Source organism: Vigna unguiculata, chromosome 7, assembly GCF_004118075.2.
Source record: "Vigna unguiculata cultivar IT97K-499-35 chromosome 7, ASM411807v1, whole genome shotgun sequence".
Classification (NCBI taxonomy): domain Eukaryota; kingdom Viridiplantae; phylum Streptophyta; class Magnoliopsida; order Fabales; family Fabaceae; genus Vigna; species Vigna unguiculata.
Genome location: NC_040285.1, coordinates 3,670,499 through 3,691,865, shown reverse-complemented (window position 1 = coordinate 3,691,865; position 21,367 = coordinate 3,670,499). Strand labels below are relative to the sequence as shown.

Genomic DNA, 21,367 nt, shown 5'->3' with positions numbered 1-21,367 from the left:
GATCAGTGGGGGAACTTTGATGAAAACCAGTGTTTATACATGTTTTTTTGAGTTTGATAAAACTCATAGTTTAGAGAGTTGAGAGGAAAACAGTATAACTGTACTTGTACAGGGTTTGGCAGAGATCTAGGACAGAAAAGTACATGACTTTAACTAAAACTAGGGCATTAATGGATCACTGATATTAGCAGTTTGGACTGTATAAAAAAAGCAGAGAAGTGACTACTCATTGGTATGCCTGAGATTTTGGTGTAATCATGATTCACCTGCTAGTTGCTTGTGTTTTTTAATGTCAAAAGGTAAATAAATTAATTAACCCTTTTGCATCTTCTAGCATGGAAAACCTTGACATGTATGTATCCACTGAACAAGAAAACATAAGGGTCATTCATATGCTGCTAACGTTTGAATTAAACAATAAGGTTTTCTTTTTGTTCATCCTACCGTACAATCTTTTCCTTATCTGAAATCTCAGTCTTATCTCTTTATTGTGATGGTCAAAACCACCTATCACCACTGTTGTCACATGCTTTTTCATCTGTTAAGGCTTTTGATTGAACCCAATAACTCCAATACCAAATTTCATGTCCTCCAAAGTCAAGTTTGAGATTGGAATATAAGAGTTTCCAGAACAACAGTGACAGAGAACTATGCAGTGAGATGCACACTGTTAATAGGTGGAAGGTTTGGAAGAGAGGAAAGGTACGGAGGTTGTGATTACGGTGGGAATGGGTGGGTTTGTTTACATGGTAGGGTTATCAGAAATTGGATTATAATTTATGGGATTGAAAAATAGTCTTTAAAATAAAATGTTTGTCAACAATTATAGTGAAAGTAATTTAGTTAATTTGTTATGATAAAATTCAGTTTAATTCTTTTATGTTATCATTATTATTATTATTATATTATTTTGGTGAAATTTTTTCGAATTATTTTTAAGTTAGATTTAATTTTAAATAATTCAATTTATACATTTTTTTTTTCATTTTGATTTATTGAAATCATTGTGATAAGGTGGTTCATAAGTGATTCATGGGGAGGGAAGTAGTACTAGATTTAATTCCCTTAAATAAGTTATCCTATTCAAATGTTGTAAATTAAAAGAAAATTTGTAGTTTGGAGAAGAGATTTCACCAAAAATGATGAAATAAATGGTTCATATCAATAATATAGTTCAAAAAATATTGAAAATTAAAGCAATAATTTTTTATAAAAATGTGAGGATGTATATTTAAACTTGAGAGAAAACTTATTATATGTTTTAAGTATATATTTAACCAATTTAAATTGATAAAACACTACTAAAAAACTTATATTTTCTGTTATTTTTTTTTTGAAATTTTTTTAGGGAATACTTATAAATTTTGTTATAAAAAAGAAATTTGCAGGAAATTGCTGTCATTGTTTTTGTAAAATATTGTGTATAAAACACTTTTAGCAACAAATTTTATAAAAAATACTTACAAATTTTATAATTTTGTATGAAATAATTATTCACGAAGCAATTACTTGCCATTTAAGATTCTTAGAAACAATAACTGAAAAGAAAAATCTTTTTCTTACAAATTTTTTAAACAAATTTGCAAGAAAATTTGTGTAATATGATATTTTTAGTAGTCAAATTTAGAGATTGTACTTAAAATTTTTAATTAAAATAAAGTTTTACTTTATAAAAAAACAAATGAATATTTATTTAAGTCAACATTTATTAAGCTAACACTTATTCAAGTTAACAAACTCAATCATATGAGCTTAGTTTATATTAATGAGAGCTCATGATTTCTCTCTTTTACTTTTTTATATTAATGTCTTTACATTAGACTTTTCTCATAGTTTTTTTTTATTATTATTTACACAAGATAAAAGCTCTTATATTTAAGAAGGATATTGCTTTTGCCACTAAGAGTTGTTCTTGATCTTCAATGCAACTTTTTTCTCTAGTAAGTAAGTCACATATCAACATGCTTTGCTCATATATTATATTATATTAAGAATGAAGTATAAAATAATTCATAGTATATATGAAACACTTAACACATCTTATAAATTAATTGTAATTTATAAGAAATTTAAAAAACCCAGTGAATTACTGTCTATAGTTTTAGAGTTTATTTCATGTGCGTCAACAATTTGATGCTATATATTAGTTAATTAATGTTCGTTTATTTCATGTCTTTTTTTTTTAATTCTGAATATGATCAAATTGAATATACATCGATATTTACATCTAAATTGAATACACATCAACGACATGAATACTTTTTAAATGTAAAGAGTTTTCTACAAGAAAAAAAAATAGCTTCCAAAATATTTCTATCAACCAAGCTGCCTTGTTATTTGTTGCGACTTGACTGATTCTAACTTTGCAAAACAGGTTAATTTTTTTGAAACAAAAGTTAAAAATTGTAAAAGTAATTTCGATCAAGAAAACTTTTAAATAGTGACTAATTTTAGTGATCAATAATTATTAGTAATTACAATGATTAATTTAAATTTTATTTTACAAAACTAAAAGTTGTTGAATACTAAAATAGTCACAATTATGAATAAAAAATTATAATTGTTCATTAAAACTAGCTACCATTGTTTTAGCTACCAAAGAAAATTGATAACTACAAATTAGTATTTAGGTTTTGACTACCAAAATAAATTAGTTTCTAAATTAGTCTATAATTAATTAGTGATCAATTTTGACTATTTTAATAACAAAAAATTTTAATTTTTAATTTTATAAATTGGTATCTAAATTGGTCAATATAGTGACTAACTAATTTTGGTTTCTTATTAAATTAGTTTAAAGATTTTCTAGTCGCGAATTATTTTAATAAATAAATATTTGTAGTGTCTCCTTAACTGATACGATTAGAGTCCATTGAATGTTATGTGATGCTAAAGGTTATTTTTTTTTCTTCTAAAAACTGTAAAATTAATTTTAATTTTTTAATAGATAAATGCTTGTGTTGACTTAGTTGATGAGTTCGCTTCATGTTGGGTGCTAATGGAGTTCACTTATATGACACTACAGTGCCAGAAAAAGATTATTTTTTTAGTATTCACAACCCAACACTAATTTATATTATGAATTTGTGTGTCTTGAGCGAATAAATATGAATTTTAGATAATTTTTATTTAAAGACTTCAATTTGACTATGAACAATCACTTCACTTACAATTTTTCTTTCATTGTTTTATATAAATCTCCTTATACTTATTTCCTTCATTCAAATTCATAAATTTTGTCACATCTATACTTATTTCTTTCACTTACACACATTTCTTTCATTCACATTCAACTCTTTCATATCCACACATCTCCTTCATCCTCACTTATTCCTTTCATCCACACACCTTTTCTCATTTCCTTCATCTACAATAATTTATTTTTTCTATCTTTTTTTTTGTATTTTATTTTGTTGAATATGGAGATGTTGTATAAGAAACTTGTTTTAAATTGCCTTCATTAGCATCGGTCAAATCAATGAATTAGATTAATATTAACAATGAATTTTATTTAGCGTATACATTAATGACACCTAGATCAACGATAAAATACTTTAATTAAAAATTAGATAAAATACTTTAATTAAAAATTAATTTAAAAACTAGTAACAAATTAGTGTTAACTTATCCGATGCTATTTAGAGTTAGCCTTCAAAAATTGACATTAACCTATTAGTGTCCATGTTTTTAAAATCATACATGCAACACAAATATGATCTACTAGTTAATTATGGTTTTGACCATTACTTATTAGTATCCACTTTTGACCAATACTAAATACATATATTTTGTTGCAGTGTTTGTTTCAATAAATAAATTAATTAATTAAAAATAATATTTAATAGTCATGTGATAATACAACTAGAGTGGCAAACCACTAATTATTAGTAAAAGATAAACAACAAACACTCAATTTTTTACACTATTATTGCTAAAATTAGTTTTATTAACCATAATGAAAATACTGGCAAGTGATATATGAATTTAAAGTTTATTTATTCGTGTATAAAAAAGTTTTCAAGATCTGCAAACATAATTTTCTTAATGCATAAAAAAGAGCCAAAAAGATGGGTTATAAATAAAACATTTACAATAATGCTTGCTATTCAATAATTCCCACTACGATGCATGAACTGCTAGGTTTTTACAATATGTAGCTACTAATGCATGCAATTGTACTGGATATGTTCTGTGTCTTGTCTATTCAGTAGAAAGAAAAAGGGAAAAAAAACATTTAATAATTTTTTAAAACTAAATAATTATTTAACTGGCTTTTCATTACAGAAAAATGATTGTGGTTTCCATGTAGAAAAATTATACTTTGACTCTCATTTTTTATTTTATGATGTGATTTATTGTGGACCATTGATTTTTTTTTAAGGAAAAGATAGTGATACATTAATCAATTACCCACACTAAATCACGTCAGAAAATAAAGGATGAAAGTCAAATAATGAGAGCCATAGTATCATTGTCCTTTCATGTATTACTATGTGGGTTGGTGAGTCAACCCACTTAATCCACCAACTTGTGTTGGATTGAGTCGGGTTGCAAAATTTTTGATTTACCATAAAGTGAGTCAGATTAGGTTCACTCATTTTCAACCCGTATGAATCGGGTTAACTCACTTTGACATCTCTAATTATAGCTATAGATAATAATGAAGTGGACATGGTAGGAAATGACCTAATTACACAACTCTCTTACATAGGCATTTTCCACATCTTTGGTCTGTTATTTACAACTTGTCTTTGGTTGGTCACCCAAAGTAGTAACACTAGTTGAAGCCATATAATCAAAATATCTTACTTTTCTTCTCTCCAAAGCAAAAATATGTGGTTTTCCCACTCTCAAACACCCACCATTTTTAAATTATTCTCCTTAGAAAATGTTTTGTAATTTGAATAGGGCATGATCTATGTAAGTGCAAGTGATGCCATGGTTAGCTTCCACAACGTTAGTGGTGTCCATTATTTATTTTACTTTTCCTTCACAAAGACATGCATGCAAACAATTGTACATACATATATAATGGGATTCTCGACAATACACTATTAAACAAATTGTGTGTTGGTAAATCAAATACGATGTTTAGACATGTAAAACACAAACTCCTGATAAAAAAAAATGTAATTTATGTACACGTACGTAAATTACTGAGATCTACATTTTTTTTTACTTTCTTTATAAAGTGGATTCTATAGTGGTTATAACTAATGTCGATTCCCCAAAGTAAAAAGTATATTTTAGTCATGAATTTTAGAATTAATTAAAAATATTATTTACGTCGATTCAAGTTATGAGCTGTAAAAGATATGTATAAATTAAAAATAACAATTTATACGAAAATAATTAAAAGTATACATAATAAGAAATACCATATTATTGATAAAATTTCGCTGAGGAGTAAAAATTTGTTATTAAAGTAGAATTTATTGATAAATTATAGATTTTAGGATTTTAACTAACAAGAGAAATATCTGTCAATAAAAGTCGTAAGATATACAAAAGTATTAGTGCGTAAATTTCATTGATAAAATAGTGTAAAAAATTTATGCTTTGAGTTTTGAGTATGATGCGATAAAACTCATTGATAAATCGGTAAATCATCGATAATTGTGATTGATAAACGAATTTGAGTAGATTAGTAAATCTATTTTTTTATATAGCAATATGAAATATAATAATGCTCTTTATTTATTAGCAAGAAATAGTTAAAATATATAATTTCTTATCAAGTGCGACCATTGCGAGGTAAAAGTGTGATATTTTTAAGAAACCTAATTTCTACATTTGAAGATTGATCACCAAACTTTTAAAGAATATGACCAATGGGATTCTTGGGCTTTGTCTAAATTCTCTTATTCATGTTTGTACTCATTTTATTTATTTATTTTACTTAAACATTGAAAAATATTCTGCAGACAAATATCTTTCCTTTTCTTTTTAACAATTCAGCGATTAATCATTAAAAATATAAACTGAACTTTCTAAAATTATAATATTATAAGAGCCTCCTTCATTTATAGGAAGATGATATAGCATTTTTGATTAAATTAATCACTCGTAATATTAAAAGATATAATTATTGATTTGTTTTCCGATCTTTTGAGTTAATTTAATTTGGTCTCCGAGTATTTGAAAGGTTCAATTTGATTTCCGAATTTTTGGAAGGATAATTTGGTATCTTTTTAAAATGGTTCGGTTTAACATCTTCCGTTATATTTTAGTTAATTATTTAATTTGTTACAAAGTAACAGTTCTTCACTCTATCAATAATATTGACCGAAATATAACAGAATGTACTAAATTGATCCACCTTAAAAAAAACATAAGAGTATCAAATTGAATATAAATAATTATAGCTATTAGAAAAGCCAGAAAATGCGTAAGTGATGACAGTGCATGTAGTTATTCACATTAGTTGCTCAACATGAGGAACTGAATCTCCCTAACTTCTTTTTCAATGTTAACATAACAGAAAGGTTGAACTTTGTTCTTCGCACCTTCATCTCTTATAGTGCTTATTGTGTTCATTATCTAGTTAGTGATTTTTTTAATAATTAAGCACGTTTGACTCCAACGTTTAAAACATAATAAGCACTTTCAAGACTATACACTTATTTCTTTTGTCTGATTGAAAGTTTAATCAAATATACTCTTTTAGCAAATTTTTCATACATTAAAATTCAATATCTGTTATTATAGAAAAACTTGACTTTTTTTTTTTTGGAATAGCCATTACTATAAAAATTTGAGGAGACATAAATTACTCCATTAAAAAAAAAACACTTCCTTATTTACACATTTTTGTTTTATTTCCTAATCTGACCCTTAAGTGCGATTTATATACGAGACATGTGCATGCAAGTATATTTTTAAAAATATTTTTTGTACTATAAAATATCATCTTATTTTTAAACACTTAATTGTTTCCGAAAGTGTAAAAATAAGAACATTTTTCTTTTATCATGAACTCTCATTAATAAGAAATAAAATATACTTATGTAACTAAAACTAAAAGTAAAAGTAAAACACGAAACTTATCGAGGTGTGTACATTTGAGTGAAAGTATCTGAGAGAGAAAGAAATGATTGATTTGAGTGGATTTAGGGTGAAATTTATGTTGTTCTTTATAAGTGATTTGTGATTTAGAATTGATAGTGAAAAGAATTTAAAAGTAAATTTTGTAAAAGTTTGTGTAAGATTTGACTAATGTGGCTAATAAAAAATAAAATTTAATTTATAAAAAAGTAAGATTATCAAATTGCCCTGTTAAAAATAATATAAAATGATGATTAGATAAGTTGTAATTAATTTTAAATTTTTTTTCTTGATAAATAAAAATAGTAATGATATTTATTAATTAAAAAAATAAATATTATAATATATTTGATTTCAATTACAAATCACAAATCGAGGACATAGTAATGGTGGAATCAGATACACCAAAACGGAATGGGATAAAGAACTAAAACACCTTTTAAAATCGGATACATAACAAATGGAACCGAGTACATTAAACAAAAACTACTGAAAATGTAGGAATCACGTCGATGTAGGAATCACGTCAATGTTGGAATCACGTCAAAGTACAATATATTTGATTCCATTACTTCTTCGTAATCACATTGGTATCTTCATGAGGGAACAATAATAATAGAAAACTATGAAAATGGAAATGATGCAAAACTTAGGAAGTACTAAGAAGGAGCAAAGTGGTAAAATAGCAACATACTCTCTCAAATCTCTTCAAAACTTCAGTATGCAGAATGTTAAAAAATCATGACAAATCTAAAATCCCATAGTTCATGGCTTTATTACATTAATCTGGTGAAAATAAATTTGTTGAGCAAAAGCAACGTTGATAACTTTACATGGCATCATTTATGAGAAAAGAAATAGACAAAAAGGGTTGATGTAGTTTTTGAAGATATTGAATTAATGTGTATTGTTGAAGGTAGTAGGATCCAATAATTTGATTGACAATTCACTGCGATGATCTGGTTCTGAAATTGAGTCAGGGACGTGCACGCGTGGCTCGGTGAGATAGAGACAAAGAAACAGACTCACGCATCAACAAAAATGATACCAATGAACAGGGAATAGTCACACCACTGTTACTGTTAAACATCGATCAATGCTGTTAAATTAGGTCAAATCAAATAAATATGTATACATGCATGCACAGACTATTTCTTTCGATTATTTTAATCCACCATTTCAATTACCACTACATTACTACATTACATTATTAAAAAAAATAAAAAAATAATCTAGTAATAATTAAAATAATAAATTAAAAGTAAATAAAAAAATGAATTAAAATATTATTTTTTTAACGTGTATTATTCCGATGTATTTCTAAATCTTTGCATTAAACGAAGATGATATGAGAAAGCCAACTTATCAAACTAGAAAAATACTAAAATACTCTATAAGATGAACAAATGTGGCTTGAGGATGAGAGAATTTAAAGTTGAAAGGTAGATGAGAATCGATTTGTATCTTCATAAATTCTCATCTGTCACTTGCACTAATTTTGAAAAAAATTAATGCAAGAAAATTGATTATCCTTTCTCCTCCATTAGGAATAATCAATTCTCATGTGCTATAAGGATTAATCGATTCTCCTCTCTCTCCCCTCCATTAGAAAGAATGAATCCTCTTTTACAGGACAAGGATCCAACATATTTTCTGCAACTAGATGTATCCCAAATTAACATGCTAAATAAATGGACCGAGAGATTGTTTAACTGGATAATAATAATAATAAATAATAATAATAATAACAATAATTCCGTCGATTTTAATTTAATATAATTTCATCATTTTTAATTTTTATAATTTCACGGATTTTAATTTTTTGTATTGAATAATAATTCACATTTTATTTTAGGATTAAATATGTTTTCGGTATTCTAATTCTTACTGAAAATTGAAATTAATCCCTATTTGAAATTTTGAACTAATTTAATTTTTTATTTTTAGAAATGTGTGGATTTAGTCTTTTTTTCAAACACGTTTTCAAGCTAACATTGAAATGAAAATGTGTCGACTAACGTAAACAACTCAAATGTACTCAAATGCTATCGTGAGATGTGTTTGAAATGTCAAATAAATATAACGAAATTTAGTTGAAATTACTAAATTCATTTATGTATGAAATTGGGAGACCAAATTGAATAAAAAAACCGAGAAGGAACTACTTCAATTTCATGACTTAAATTTAAAAGAGTAAAAGAAGCTCGTGAAATTGTAACGATGTTACATGCTCATTTCCTTTAAGATGGTTTACAAAGAGAGATCAAAAATAACATTTTTCAAACTTTGGAAACTAAAAGATTAAATTTAAAAATATCCAAAGTTAACAACAACAAAATTACTTTAACCTTATATTTTACAAAATTCGTAATTTTCTAATTTCATCATATCATGTCTAAAAAGGTATGGATAATAAAGAATTAAAAGACGTGAAATAAAAAAAAGAAAGATTGAAATTATATATTTTGAAAAATATTGAGAACAAAATTTAAAATTAAATAGAAATTTGAAGCAGAAAGAAGAAAATAGAGGGTAACAAGGTAAGTGAAATGATGAAGAAAGAGGGAAAGAGTTATGAAGTGTGGGAGCAGAGATCACATGGAGAGTAGAATGAAGCTGACATTACATGACACCACCATAATTCTCTTCTCTCAATCTTCTTCTCCTTCAAACCCTTCTTAATTCTCACCACTCATCATTTACCACAAAAAACTACATCTTTTTTTAATACTTCTTCATCACCACCATATTTGAGTCTCACCGTATGTATTTTAAAAATAAATAAATAAATATATATATATATATATATATATATATATATATATATATTCTTTTTAACTCACTAATATTACGGTGAGAATAGTTCAAGTGTGAGTTAAAGTTCTACATTAAAGTTACAAATAAAAGACTCATAATTCAATTGTCTCTAAGTTTTAAATTAAAAGTGATGTCAAATACTTTATATGTATAAAACTCGTATAATGAAACATAACCTAACCCAAAGAGAAGCCATCTTATAGTATGAAACATCATTTAACATCTAATAAAAGTTAATATCTTTAACTAAAAAATTATATCCATTTATTTTTAAAATTTAAAAATTAAAATATATAAAAGTTTAAAATAATAAAAAATTTAAATTTTACCTCTAAATATAAAAACTAAAAATATATTTAATTTTGTCTCTGTACACTAAAGCAGTAGGTATAATAAACGTTAGTTTCATAGTCAACATATATATATAATCTTTACTTTATTGAAGAATTCCTATACTTCAAAAATTTATTATGTTATTTTGTTTTATATATAATAAAATAGATAATTTAATTTTTGTTATGTTATGAAAATTATTATATTATTATTTTGTATTACCAACTTTAGTATACTAGTATCTAAGATAGAACCTACATTGATTTTGTTTGATGAGTGATGTATATTTGTATGCCTGTATATTTCTAACATTCTTTGAGTATATTATGATATTTTCAACAAATTTAAAATGTTGAAGGGATTTAAGCTCAAGAAGACCACCCCTATCTAATAAAGTGAAAAAAAATATATGATAAAGTTACCTTTAAAATCTTTACTTACAACTTCTAATTATTGTGTGAATTTTGTTCGAAAATTCAACGCTAAAATAAATTGTGAACTTATTATATATTTTTCTCTTATATAAATACTTATATGAGAGGAAAGTGGGAAGAAACTTTTTTGTCATAAACTAAAAATTCACATTAGCTCATTTGTAGAGTTTGTACACTGATTTTTAAAAATATAATTTTTTATTTAGGTATAACATCAATTTCTCCAGCTTAAAAGTATGTTAAAGGCATTATTTTATAAGAACTTCTCCATAAAAAATTTTAGAAAAATAAATTATAAGAACTTCTCTATGAACACTTCTACAAAAGAATAAATGAGAAACCCATAATTATATTGACTTAACTTTAAAAAATATTGTACAAACTTTCATACTAACTTCTTCAAAATATAATTTTTATTTGGTACATTCTTTTAACTTATAAAAGAAACTGATTTGATTTTTATTTCTGATTAATTTTCTCTTCTAGTAGTATTTACGTAATCCCAGTGTATTAATATAACGTTGACACAGATAATTAAGTGAATAATTTCTCTTCATTCAAGATACTAATACAATTTACCTTGTGCAGTTCTTATTACACCTCCATAAATTGTTCTCTGTCGCATAAACTTTTTTCCATTTTATTCTTTTTGGATTATAAAATTCAAAAGTTGTTTTTTTGATTTTCAAGTTGTATAATTCAAAAGCTAGAAGTCATTTTCAGATTACATAATTTGAGAGTTGAAATTTTGAGAATATGAAATTCGGAAATCAAAGAACTTTCAAACTTATAATCCGAAAATCATTAAAAAAAAATAACTTTTAAATTGTGTAATTCCGAAAAAAAATTAAATTACATGATTTAAAAACTAAAAAATAGTTTTCGAATTATATAATCCAAAAAGACAAAATGAACAAAAAAAAATTATGAAGAAAGATATTGAGACGAAGAAAGCAACTACCTTTACTTTAACATGCAAAAGTGTAAAAATTGGGTCATGGGCCCAGTGGGCAATGGCAAGAACATAAAATAGAGGCTGAGATATATAAGTGATAGTGGATTTCTTCTAGAATCTTCATATTATTCTTGAATTAATAGCATTTCAGATTGTATAATACATAAATATATTTGTAAATTGTGAAATATAGAAATGTATTCTTAACAGTAATCCAAAAATAAAGAAATATAGTCTTAAAAAGTATATTTCAATTTCCATGACTTGAAAATTCATAAATGCATAAGGATTGCGTAATTTAAAATTCTGTTTCAAAATCTAAAAATATATTATCGACTATTATAATTTGAACATACATCATACATTGTGCAATCAAAATTTTTAAGAAAATATTTTAAATTATCTAATCTGTAATATGGAGTTTTGAACTACATGTCTGAAAATGTAGAAACAATCTAAAAATATAGATTTTATATTGTATAATTCAATTTCTAAAATATATATTTCAAATATTGATGCAATATGGGAATAGCCGATATGTAAGCCTGCATGAAAGTGTGAAGCAAACTAAATATTTTAACTCGTTTAGATCTATCCTTGATTTTTTAAATATTAGAATGATGTGGACATTATGCATAACATGATCGATGTTTATGGTGAATGAACTCTCATTCAAATTGTGAATTTAGTTTAACTAGATTAAAATTCTCACATATCATGACAACGAAATTGTTCGATTGGAAAGACTGCCTAAGTTTCTCAGAATAAAAAGCAAAAAACAATTACAATGAAATGAAAGAAGTGTTACATGCAACTTAAAAATAAAAGATGAATCTGATATGATAACTCTTCTTCATGCTTCATTTTACAATAAAGGGGTATTCATAGAGTAGCAGTTGCCAATTACAATTCCTTAACATTCTTCAAAACACTACTAATATAAGAGCCAATGCATCACCAAAATAAATAAATAAATAAAACAATTAGGCCATAAGAAAACCTAAGATGAATATGTTATGCTTATTTCTGATATTCAAGCACAGATAACATAATAGATAACATAAATTAGATTAACAAGTATAAGGAAAACAACTACTTTCTATTCATAATTGCTAAGCTGAAAGCAAAAACATATACAAAATGAGTGCTCTCTAGACATCTACACAACATGGTCGTGGGAGCATTGGAGCAGTGAGCACATTAACATTACAAATTACCCGTATGCTTTATAAGAACCTTTTCTATGTGGAAAACACTTCTAGATCAAGTCACTTTAGATGATTGCCCAAAACTTTTTTCTACAAATTAGAACAGCTTCCATTTTCTTTTCTTTGTTCTCTAACAATTTTGATTCCACATCCCACAGGAATTTTGGGGCTACCTCTTGGATTCTTGAGGTAATGTCTTCCTCATCCCTAATGATAACAAATCCCTGCATATAAGAAGTAGCACCGAGTAATTAGGAATAAAACAAAACGAAAACATGGACATAAAGTAATTTATTTCAGTGTAGTGGAGGTGGAACTCCTCAGAGAGAAAGTACCACAATCATTCTTTTCAATTAAACTTGAAGTTTCAGGTAGCTTGTTCAACTTATTGTGGAACTACTAACACTTGAACACACATTTGGACACTAGGATATGTACTAAAACCAGATTTGACCAAAACTAATGCATTGCATGAATTTTTACTTTGGTCTCATATATGCATACAACCATGAAAGATGAGAGTTAATAATTGTGATTACCAGTGGGCGTATAAGTCGATCCATCTCCAGCATAATGTCCTCCAACAAACAACCTTCCCCTTTTGTTTTGTAGTGCGAGAAGAGATAATTGGCATGCAAAAGATCATATGTCCGAGGGTAACTTGAAAATGGTTCACACCTAATGTTTCAGAATCCATGTTAGCTGCAGTCAACTAATAATGTCTCTAAACACAGGTGTTGAGAAAGCGTTTGCTACTTAGGATATCAATAGCAAAAGTCTTACCAATCATGAAAAGTTCCAATCAATCCTCGGTCATAAATTCCAGATAAGGTGTTCTTCATGCTTGCAGGAACTACATTCATTACCCAAACCGGAAAGCTATTTAGTGCAACAGCAAATCCACCACAATAGGCATTCATATCCATCACATTGCGAATTTCTGTCTCCTTGACATTCATCAGTCTCCAGTAATGACCAATTTGTTCTTGCCAGAAGAGAGTATCTGAACCAAATTCATTCTGACTTATACCTGTTGTTAAAAAGGTTCAAGGGATATCAGACCGAAAGAGGCTATTGAGTGCACCATAGCAATGCTTGTTTTAACATATAATTTCCATTGAACGGTAAAAGAATATTAGTCCTTTTATTTCAAACATATTAACTATTAACCATCTCATTCAAATACAGGGCACACAGACCAGAGGTTTTCCGTCTACATTATTATGTTTGTTAATATTTACATCAATGATTACAAGAATACTTTCATTTATAGATAATTTGGGAAAATGCTCAACTACATGTCTGTTTGATAATATAATAAATTTATTCAGGAAAAAGTAAGGTGCACTCCTTGTTAGGTTGATCCTACACCTGAAATCTATTTTTCCTTTTTTCATTGATGCAAGTTAATTATGTTCCCACTGAACTTGAAGTTCCAGAACAGAACTATTCACAGCTAGCAAAATACTAACATTAAGATAGTATAACCGATCAAGTTTTCATGACGCAACAAAAATGATGTTAGTAAGCTAATTTCTGATATGCTGCAGATTGTGCCTTTCTAAGACTGAATATAGTCTAATAGCCATTTGAAAATGCAATTTTTTTGATAATAAATCATATGCCTGAATATTGAAACCATGAAACTAGCAGGACCTTCCTGTAAGGTCCTTTTATTAAAATTCTGTGGCCAGAATATCTACGCTCTCAGAGTGCACATGCATGTGTGTGTGTGTGTATAAGAGAGAGACATGGACAGGCAGACAGACAAGGAATCACTAGTAGAAAGGTTAGGAAAGTATAATTTAAGATTAAGGAAGATGTTAAATATGGAAACCAGAAAGTAGAGTCTTGCACATGTACAAAAGAGAGTGGACAGACCTATCATGTTAAGGTTGTTAGAGAACACTGAATGGCGCTCATGACTTGGAGGAAGCTTGTAAGAATCTGTTTTAGAATTTCTTACTTGTACACAATTCTTAAGCTGGATATTCCATGAAGGTTTGAAATCATCAGCAGGGTCACAGATGTTTATAAGCTTTTGCTCTGCATTGTGCAAAAGGCATGACTCATTATTTTCTTTAATCCATATTGCAGTCTGGACTTTTCGAGCAATGAGTCTCCAACACATTGCTGTAGTCAAATTCATCAATTTATCCCAAATGACAGGATACTCTTTATCCTTTTTATAAGCCGGGGGAGCTGAATAAACAAAGTACCCATTAAAGCGAAGAAGACGGTTCAACTCATTCAGTAAAATCCCATCTGCAGAAGATTCACAACAGAAAAAATGTCAGTCAGAATAACATTCACCTCATGAATCATCGGATAAATGAGTTCATGGATCAAACATTAAATGCACTCAATTTCCACAGGAATTATTGTTTAGGAAATACCACTCACTTACTCCTCTGTCAATGAAATAGTTCCCACCTCACCTAGTCTATGAAGAATGCAAATGTTTCACAAAACATAACTACTGTGTAGTTCATTCTTTTCACTTGAGAAATTCCATCCTATCTCCCTCTCTATTTCTCTTCCTCTAAATTGGACAAAGTCCATTCAAATAACGCTAACCTCACCAGCTTACGTAGTTTTGAGAAGTATTAAATGCATCTATTTGACAAGTACTTGGGTATTATGGATGCCAAAGTCCTACATAATAGTACAAGGTACTTGGCTAGAGGGTAGTGGTGTGATAGGGGATTGGATATTATAGTTTAAGTCCCACATAAACAGTATGGGATGCTCAATGGAGTATTTAAATGTTTAATTCCAGCTCATTGACAACTAGCTTTTAAGGGGTGGGTTCCCCAAGTGCTTGGGCACTTATCACTATTCTATTAGTTAACCACTTTAAATTCATAACAAAAGTATTGGATAGTTCTAATAGGGCAAGTTTTCAGCACCTTCAATAGAAGTGAGGACAATGTCAATGATTATGATAGACTTAGGCACCCCATCACACCTAAGTCCTTATCATAAAATTGCCTCTAAGAATCAATATCCAGATCACTTCTCTCAGCCCCTTCATACTTAGCTCTTTATTGAGACAGTTGCAGCAAGCTCCGATACAAATTTATAAGAACATTGGGTAAGCCTTTTAATAGTCTATGCATATAGATGTTTGGAAACAATTTAAATGGGATGTTTGATGTGAAAAGCCACATCTTGACAGAAGTTGATAGTTGTTGTTTATTCATTTTTTTTATTGGACTTGGAAAACTGCATTTTTAACTTGTTTCCAGACACACTAAATGATTCAATCCTTTTGAGAATCAACTAAATACAAAATCCCACTTTCCCTATGTTATTAAAGGAACCAATTTTATTAATCATGTAGGACTGTACTTTCCTTATTTTATGACGACTCCACTCTATAGAACGGGGAGCAAACCTACCAAGAATGATAATCTCATTCTAGCCTCTCACTTATTGACACTTGCAAATCCTTTTGCCAACTGAAAGATTTAAAGGTCTTTATACATACACCTCACTCCATCTATGCTATTGGCAAGAGGCAGATCATGTAGAAGAATTGCAAATAAGGCTATAGAACTCACATTGGAGTATAGGTAACAACACATTGCATCTTCTTCATTTATTGTATCATCTGCAGAATTAAAGGTAAAATCATAAATAACAAAAGCAAATTACCATTTTCATGGAAGTCTATTCTGCACCGTGAACAGTGAATCATTTCAAATGACTCACTAGGATACGGTAATTGTTTTGTGGACATGGCAGCGATCATTGCACCAATCCCTCGTTCTAATGCAAATTGAATTTGATTTTCATGACCATCCTTGGGGGCAAAGGACATTGTTCGTATATCCAATGGAAGAAGATATGCTGAAAAACTAGCCACACCACAGCCCACATCCAGAACTTGAACTACCCCAGCAGAACGCAGATCACCAGTCTCATTGGTAATCATATGTCCTAGCCTGCATTCATGAAAATTAAATGTATAACAACTATGTCATGCACTTTTCAGCTAGAAAATTTTCCACAGGAGCACCAACTTCAGTGAACAAGTTCCAGAAAAAGGTGGTAAAAATTATCATCAGAAAACTGTTAAACTACTCACAGCATACAACCACTCATGTTCATTTATTTTGGAGCATCAACCAACATAATCAAACCATAGGTAGTGAAGATTACTAAATTGTAGAGATAGACTTGATTATGCTAGAGATATAACCATATGATATAACTAAAATACAATAATATATTTTGTAGGATTGAGTTAAGTCTAAATCTAATTTCTAGGAATTTGGTTTCTGCCGGTTTCATTAACACCAAATGAACCACAAATTCTAACAAGTCTACAGCATTGAAAATGTTGCAATTTGCATACCATAGACTAACTTGTGGAATGATCTGCAATATAAGATCATAAGCCTGAAAGTTTCTTTAAAGTATTAGTCATTTCATCGACTCCTAGGACAACATTCCAAAAGTGATCACATCCTCGTTGGGACATTCAATCCAGTAATTTCAGTCTACTACTACAAAATTAGAATGTCATTTCTTTCACAAGTCTCAGAATTTCAGCCTACATGAAATTTGTTTATCAGAATTCACAATCACAAGGACAAAAGTTCATGGTTATTCGTGATAGATCGTCTTCTGAACTTCAAAGGGTTAAAAATGAGAATTCTCTGTAGATCACAGCACTAGATTCATCAGTAATAAAATGAGATACATATTAATGTTGAGAATTTTTTTTTATTATAGATTAATACATCATATTTTACTTCTTCTCTCCACATACTCAATATATGATGGTCAAATATTTCATGACAGTGTTAAGATAAATTTGAAATTTATCAAATTACAATACATGTATCTTTATGTACTCTTCACATAGTCATCCTCAATTTGATTTTAAAAAATTACTCACATGGATTTGCTATAGTGGAAGAAAAATAAAGTCATCACAGCAGTCGCCAATGTAACCACAAAATCATCATAATAACATTTCTACGATCAGCATATGGTTCTTAGACAAAGAACACAAGGAACTTAAATAAGTCAATGGCAGCTACCTCTCTATGTACTCAGAGGCCCCATGCTTGAAATGGGTACCACCGCCAGGAAACCACCAGAGCTGGTCCTTCTCATGGACCCAATTTTGGCCTCCTTTGACTTCTGCAAGATGTGTATGATTCACATTGCTTCGCCAAACATAATCCCTGCTAAGAGGCCACTCGATAGGTATTTTATAATCTTTTGGCGGAGGAACCAAGCAGAATAAGCGCTTTTCAAGAGGAGGACAGTGTCTCTCCAGTTCTTCTTTTCTAGAAAAATCAAAGCTCGGGGCTAGAGTTGCCACATAGGAAACATCATGGCAGGGAATATACTCATTGAACGTCAAAGGGCACACATCCACCCCGGTTTCTGGAATTACAAGAGGGGTTTTCCTGTAAGTCAGAGCAACTTTGTTACTGAATTTAGTAGTACCTGCAAGAGTTAAGAACATTCAGTGATATGCCCCACAAAAATGTAATTAAAAACTTTAAGCAACTCAATCAAGCCGAATGTACATTCAATTCATACACCCATTTAAAGCAAACCATATGTAGAGGACCCACTTGGATCTGATAGCACCTAAATGATTCTATGTGGAACTAACATACTGTGGGTTAACACTCATTCACTAGAGTATATGTATAACTATTAAAATATGCTCCAACATTAATGAACTGAAAACTTCCTAAATCTGGGAATTTCGAAACAGAAGCATTTTAAAGAAAACCGATACATGAAATTAATGGAAGTTCAAGAGAAACCCAGATAGAAAAACTTTAAAATTTGGCAATATGGCTTTAGAAGAAGCATTGGAAAAGCGATTTTCGTAGCTGAGTTGAGTTGCTGAAGAGGTTACCGTTAGAGGAGACATTGTTGGGAAAAGAAGAAGGAGAATTAGAATCAAGCTGAGAGACGTAAAGGGGAGCATTGTTGCCAAAAAGCGTGCCAGTATAGAAGGACACAATCATCAAAAGCAAAGCAGCCATTATTATCTGCCCAGATTTGGAATCGAAGGCAGAACCCAATGCAAGACCCCCCATTGCTGTTGCCCCTTCTCCTTCTCCTTCTTCTTCTTCACCCTCTCAGTTGGATTCCCTTGCAATGCTTGCGAAAATGGAAAACGGTGAATGAAAGAAGGAGAGAGAAAGACTTTGTTTTGTTGGAAGCTTCAGATCGGATGAAATTCTTTGCTTTGTTTTGTTTTTCTTCATTTCATTTTGCATTTTTCGGTAATCATTGATTAAGGTTTGTTGTGGGCACTTAATCATTTTTAACTATGTGACAACAGTTGCCGCGAGACAACCACGTACTGCAATTTGCAATTTGTTTATTTTTATCGTGTAAAGTGTTTCACATTATTATTATTATTATTATTATTATTATTATTATTATTATAATAATAATAATATCATTATTATCATTAATACTTCTAAGTTTTGTCTTAATACTCTAATTTTGGGATCGTATAAAATATTTGAATATAATGTGTTTGTGATATTAAGGAAATATTGAAACGTGCATTATATAATCTTCTATAATACAAAATATATTTTAAAAAATTAATAACAATTTCTTATAAATTACTTTTAATAATAGAATTTGTAAATATTTCTTACCCAAAATTTTCAAAATAAAATTGATAAGAAATATATATTTTTTCAATATTAAAAATATTTTCTAAAGGACATTTCTTTCTGTACAATCATAATTTCTTCTTACATTTCATACACTTTAAAATTCTAATTTTATCTTCTTTTCATTTTCTATTTCATAATACACAATTCAAAAATATTCTAAAATACATAATTAAAATATAAAATTTGTATTCTAGATCGATAAAGTCTGAATTACAACATAAAAAATTGCATTATGAATTTTAGAATATAAATTTTATATTTCAAATTATAAAATCTAGAATATATTTTTCATTTACATTCCGAGTAGAATCTGAAATATAAATTTTATATTTTCAATTCTATAATATAGAATACAAATTTTAGATTTTAGATTTTGTAATTCAAAATACATTTTTATTTTATATTTTAAATTATACAATTAAAAATAAAAATTTTTTATTTTGAATTGTTTAATCTGAAATGTAAAATAAAAAAAACATATTCTATGTAATTTAGAATACAAAATAAAAGAAAACGATGTGAGGGATGGGTGAGAGGGATGTAAATGAAGAAGAATGAAACAAATATTAACGATGATTTTTCGTAGATATTTGAAGATAAAATTTAATATAGATAATTAATATCCAATAACATTTATTATTTACGGGTAACCAACAATAAATATTTTAATATTTATTTATAATCGGCACGGTGAGAATAAATGCGTATAGTTTAATCGGGTTTTAAAATTCAATAGAAAAAACAATTGACGTTTGACCGGAATTTGAAATCCTGTGTGGATTCTGAATTTTATACATGGCATATCACACATATAATAATAATTTATTTATTTAATATATATTTTGTAGGGTCAAATGTAAACGGCAACAAAAGTAAAGTTGGGGAACAGAAAGAAAACAATGGGGTACAGGAAGAAACCCTTAAATCTAAAGTTCTTCGTCGTATCATCACTCAACAATGAGTTTTACACGTATAATAATATACGGGTTTTTGTTTCTTGCACTCCCATAATTTATTCACGCACCTTCGACAATTTTAAAATGATACGTTACTCTTAATAAAAGTAGTTTTTGGATGATATCTTTTGGAAATTTTATTGAATAAGTTTTGCAAAAAATTTTGAAATATGATTTATTGAATTAAATTTTTTCAATATTTTGGAAAAAGCTTTTTAGATTCAGATTTCTGGAATAAATTTTCCACAATTTATATAATACCTTTTGAAACAAGTTTTACAAAATATGTTTTTTTGGAACAAACTTTCTGTACAGTAAAACAGGGCATTTTAGTCTTTTTCCTGTTTTGTAAATATAGATAGAAATGCAGTTAGTAATTTTGGAGTGTGGAAAGCAATAATCGAATTTAATTATTGAGGGTTCTGGAGTGTTGGTGGAGAAACATTGGGAAAATGTGTTTGAAAAAGACTTGTTCCAATTCAAACGTACAAGGAATTAATGAGACATTAAATGGAATGAGGACTTAGGAGAGTAAGTTTGCACTCACAGGAACAATGAAATTTTATCCAAAAACGTTTTTCTTTTATACCAATATTAGACATTTTCCTAATAGCAATAAAGGTTCGAAAAGATGAGCTAAACATAATAATTTGAATAACTTAATTTGTTTTGTAAAAGAAGAATTATAAAGGAAAACTACTAATTATAATTACAATTAAGTTTAAGGCTTGGTAAATTATTTTAAAATACAATATTATTTTTTATTCAATTTTAAAATTATTTATTAAAACATATGTGAAAGCTTGGAATTCTTTAAGTATACGGTGGTGGCCGTTGAGATGAGATCTATGCTTACACTCTACACCTTTCGTTTTTCAGTCTACCTGGTTCGCTTACAGGATGACAACACGTGTCTATCATTTTGTTAGTTTAGAAAACAAATATTTTT

The 21,367-nt window shown here is 28.4% G+C and overlaps 1 protein-coding gene across 1 annotated transcript; it reads right to left on the bottom strand.

The window, feature by feature from the left end:
- Window positions 1-12,537: 12,537 nt before the first annotated feature.
- LOC114192471 (probable methyltransferase PMT6) lies at window positions 12,538-19,063 on the bottom strand. Its single transcript, XM_028082204.1, has 7 exons — window positions 18,682-19,063; window positions 17,843-18,257; window positions 16,449-16,738; window positions 14,673-15,056; window positions 13,575-13,821; window positions 13,331-13,469; window positions 12,538-13,015 (listed from the first exon to the last, which is right to left on the bottom strand). The coding sequence occupies exons 1-7, from the start codon at window positions 18,863-18,865 to the stop codon at window positions 12,857-12,859; spliced, it is 1,818 nt and encodes a 605-aa protein (XP_027938005.1). The 5' UTR covers window positions 18,866-19,063; the 3' UTR covers window positions 12,538-12,856.
- Window positions 19,064-21,367: the final 2,304 nt, after the last annotated feature.

What these genes read in the sequence shown, in the direction of transcription:
- LOC114192471 (XM_028082204.1), bottom strand. Translation starts at nt 18,865, where the DNA reads ATGGGGGGTCTTGCATTGGGTTCTGCCTTCGATTCCAAATCTGGGCAG. An exon ending in AATAGACTTCCATGAAAATG is followed by an intron (nt 15,057 to 16,448) that starts GTAATTTGCTTT and finishes AATCTTCTGCAG; the next exon opens with ATGGGATTTTACTGAATGAG. An exon ending in ATTGGAACTTTTCATGATTG is followed by an intron (nt 13,470 to 13,574) that starts GTAAGACTTTTG and finishes CTGAAACATTAG; the next exon opens with GTGTGAACCATTTTCAAGTT.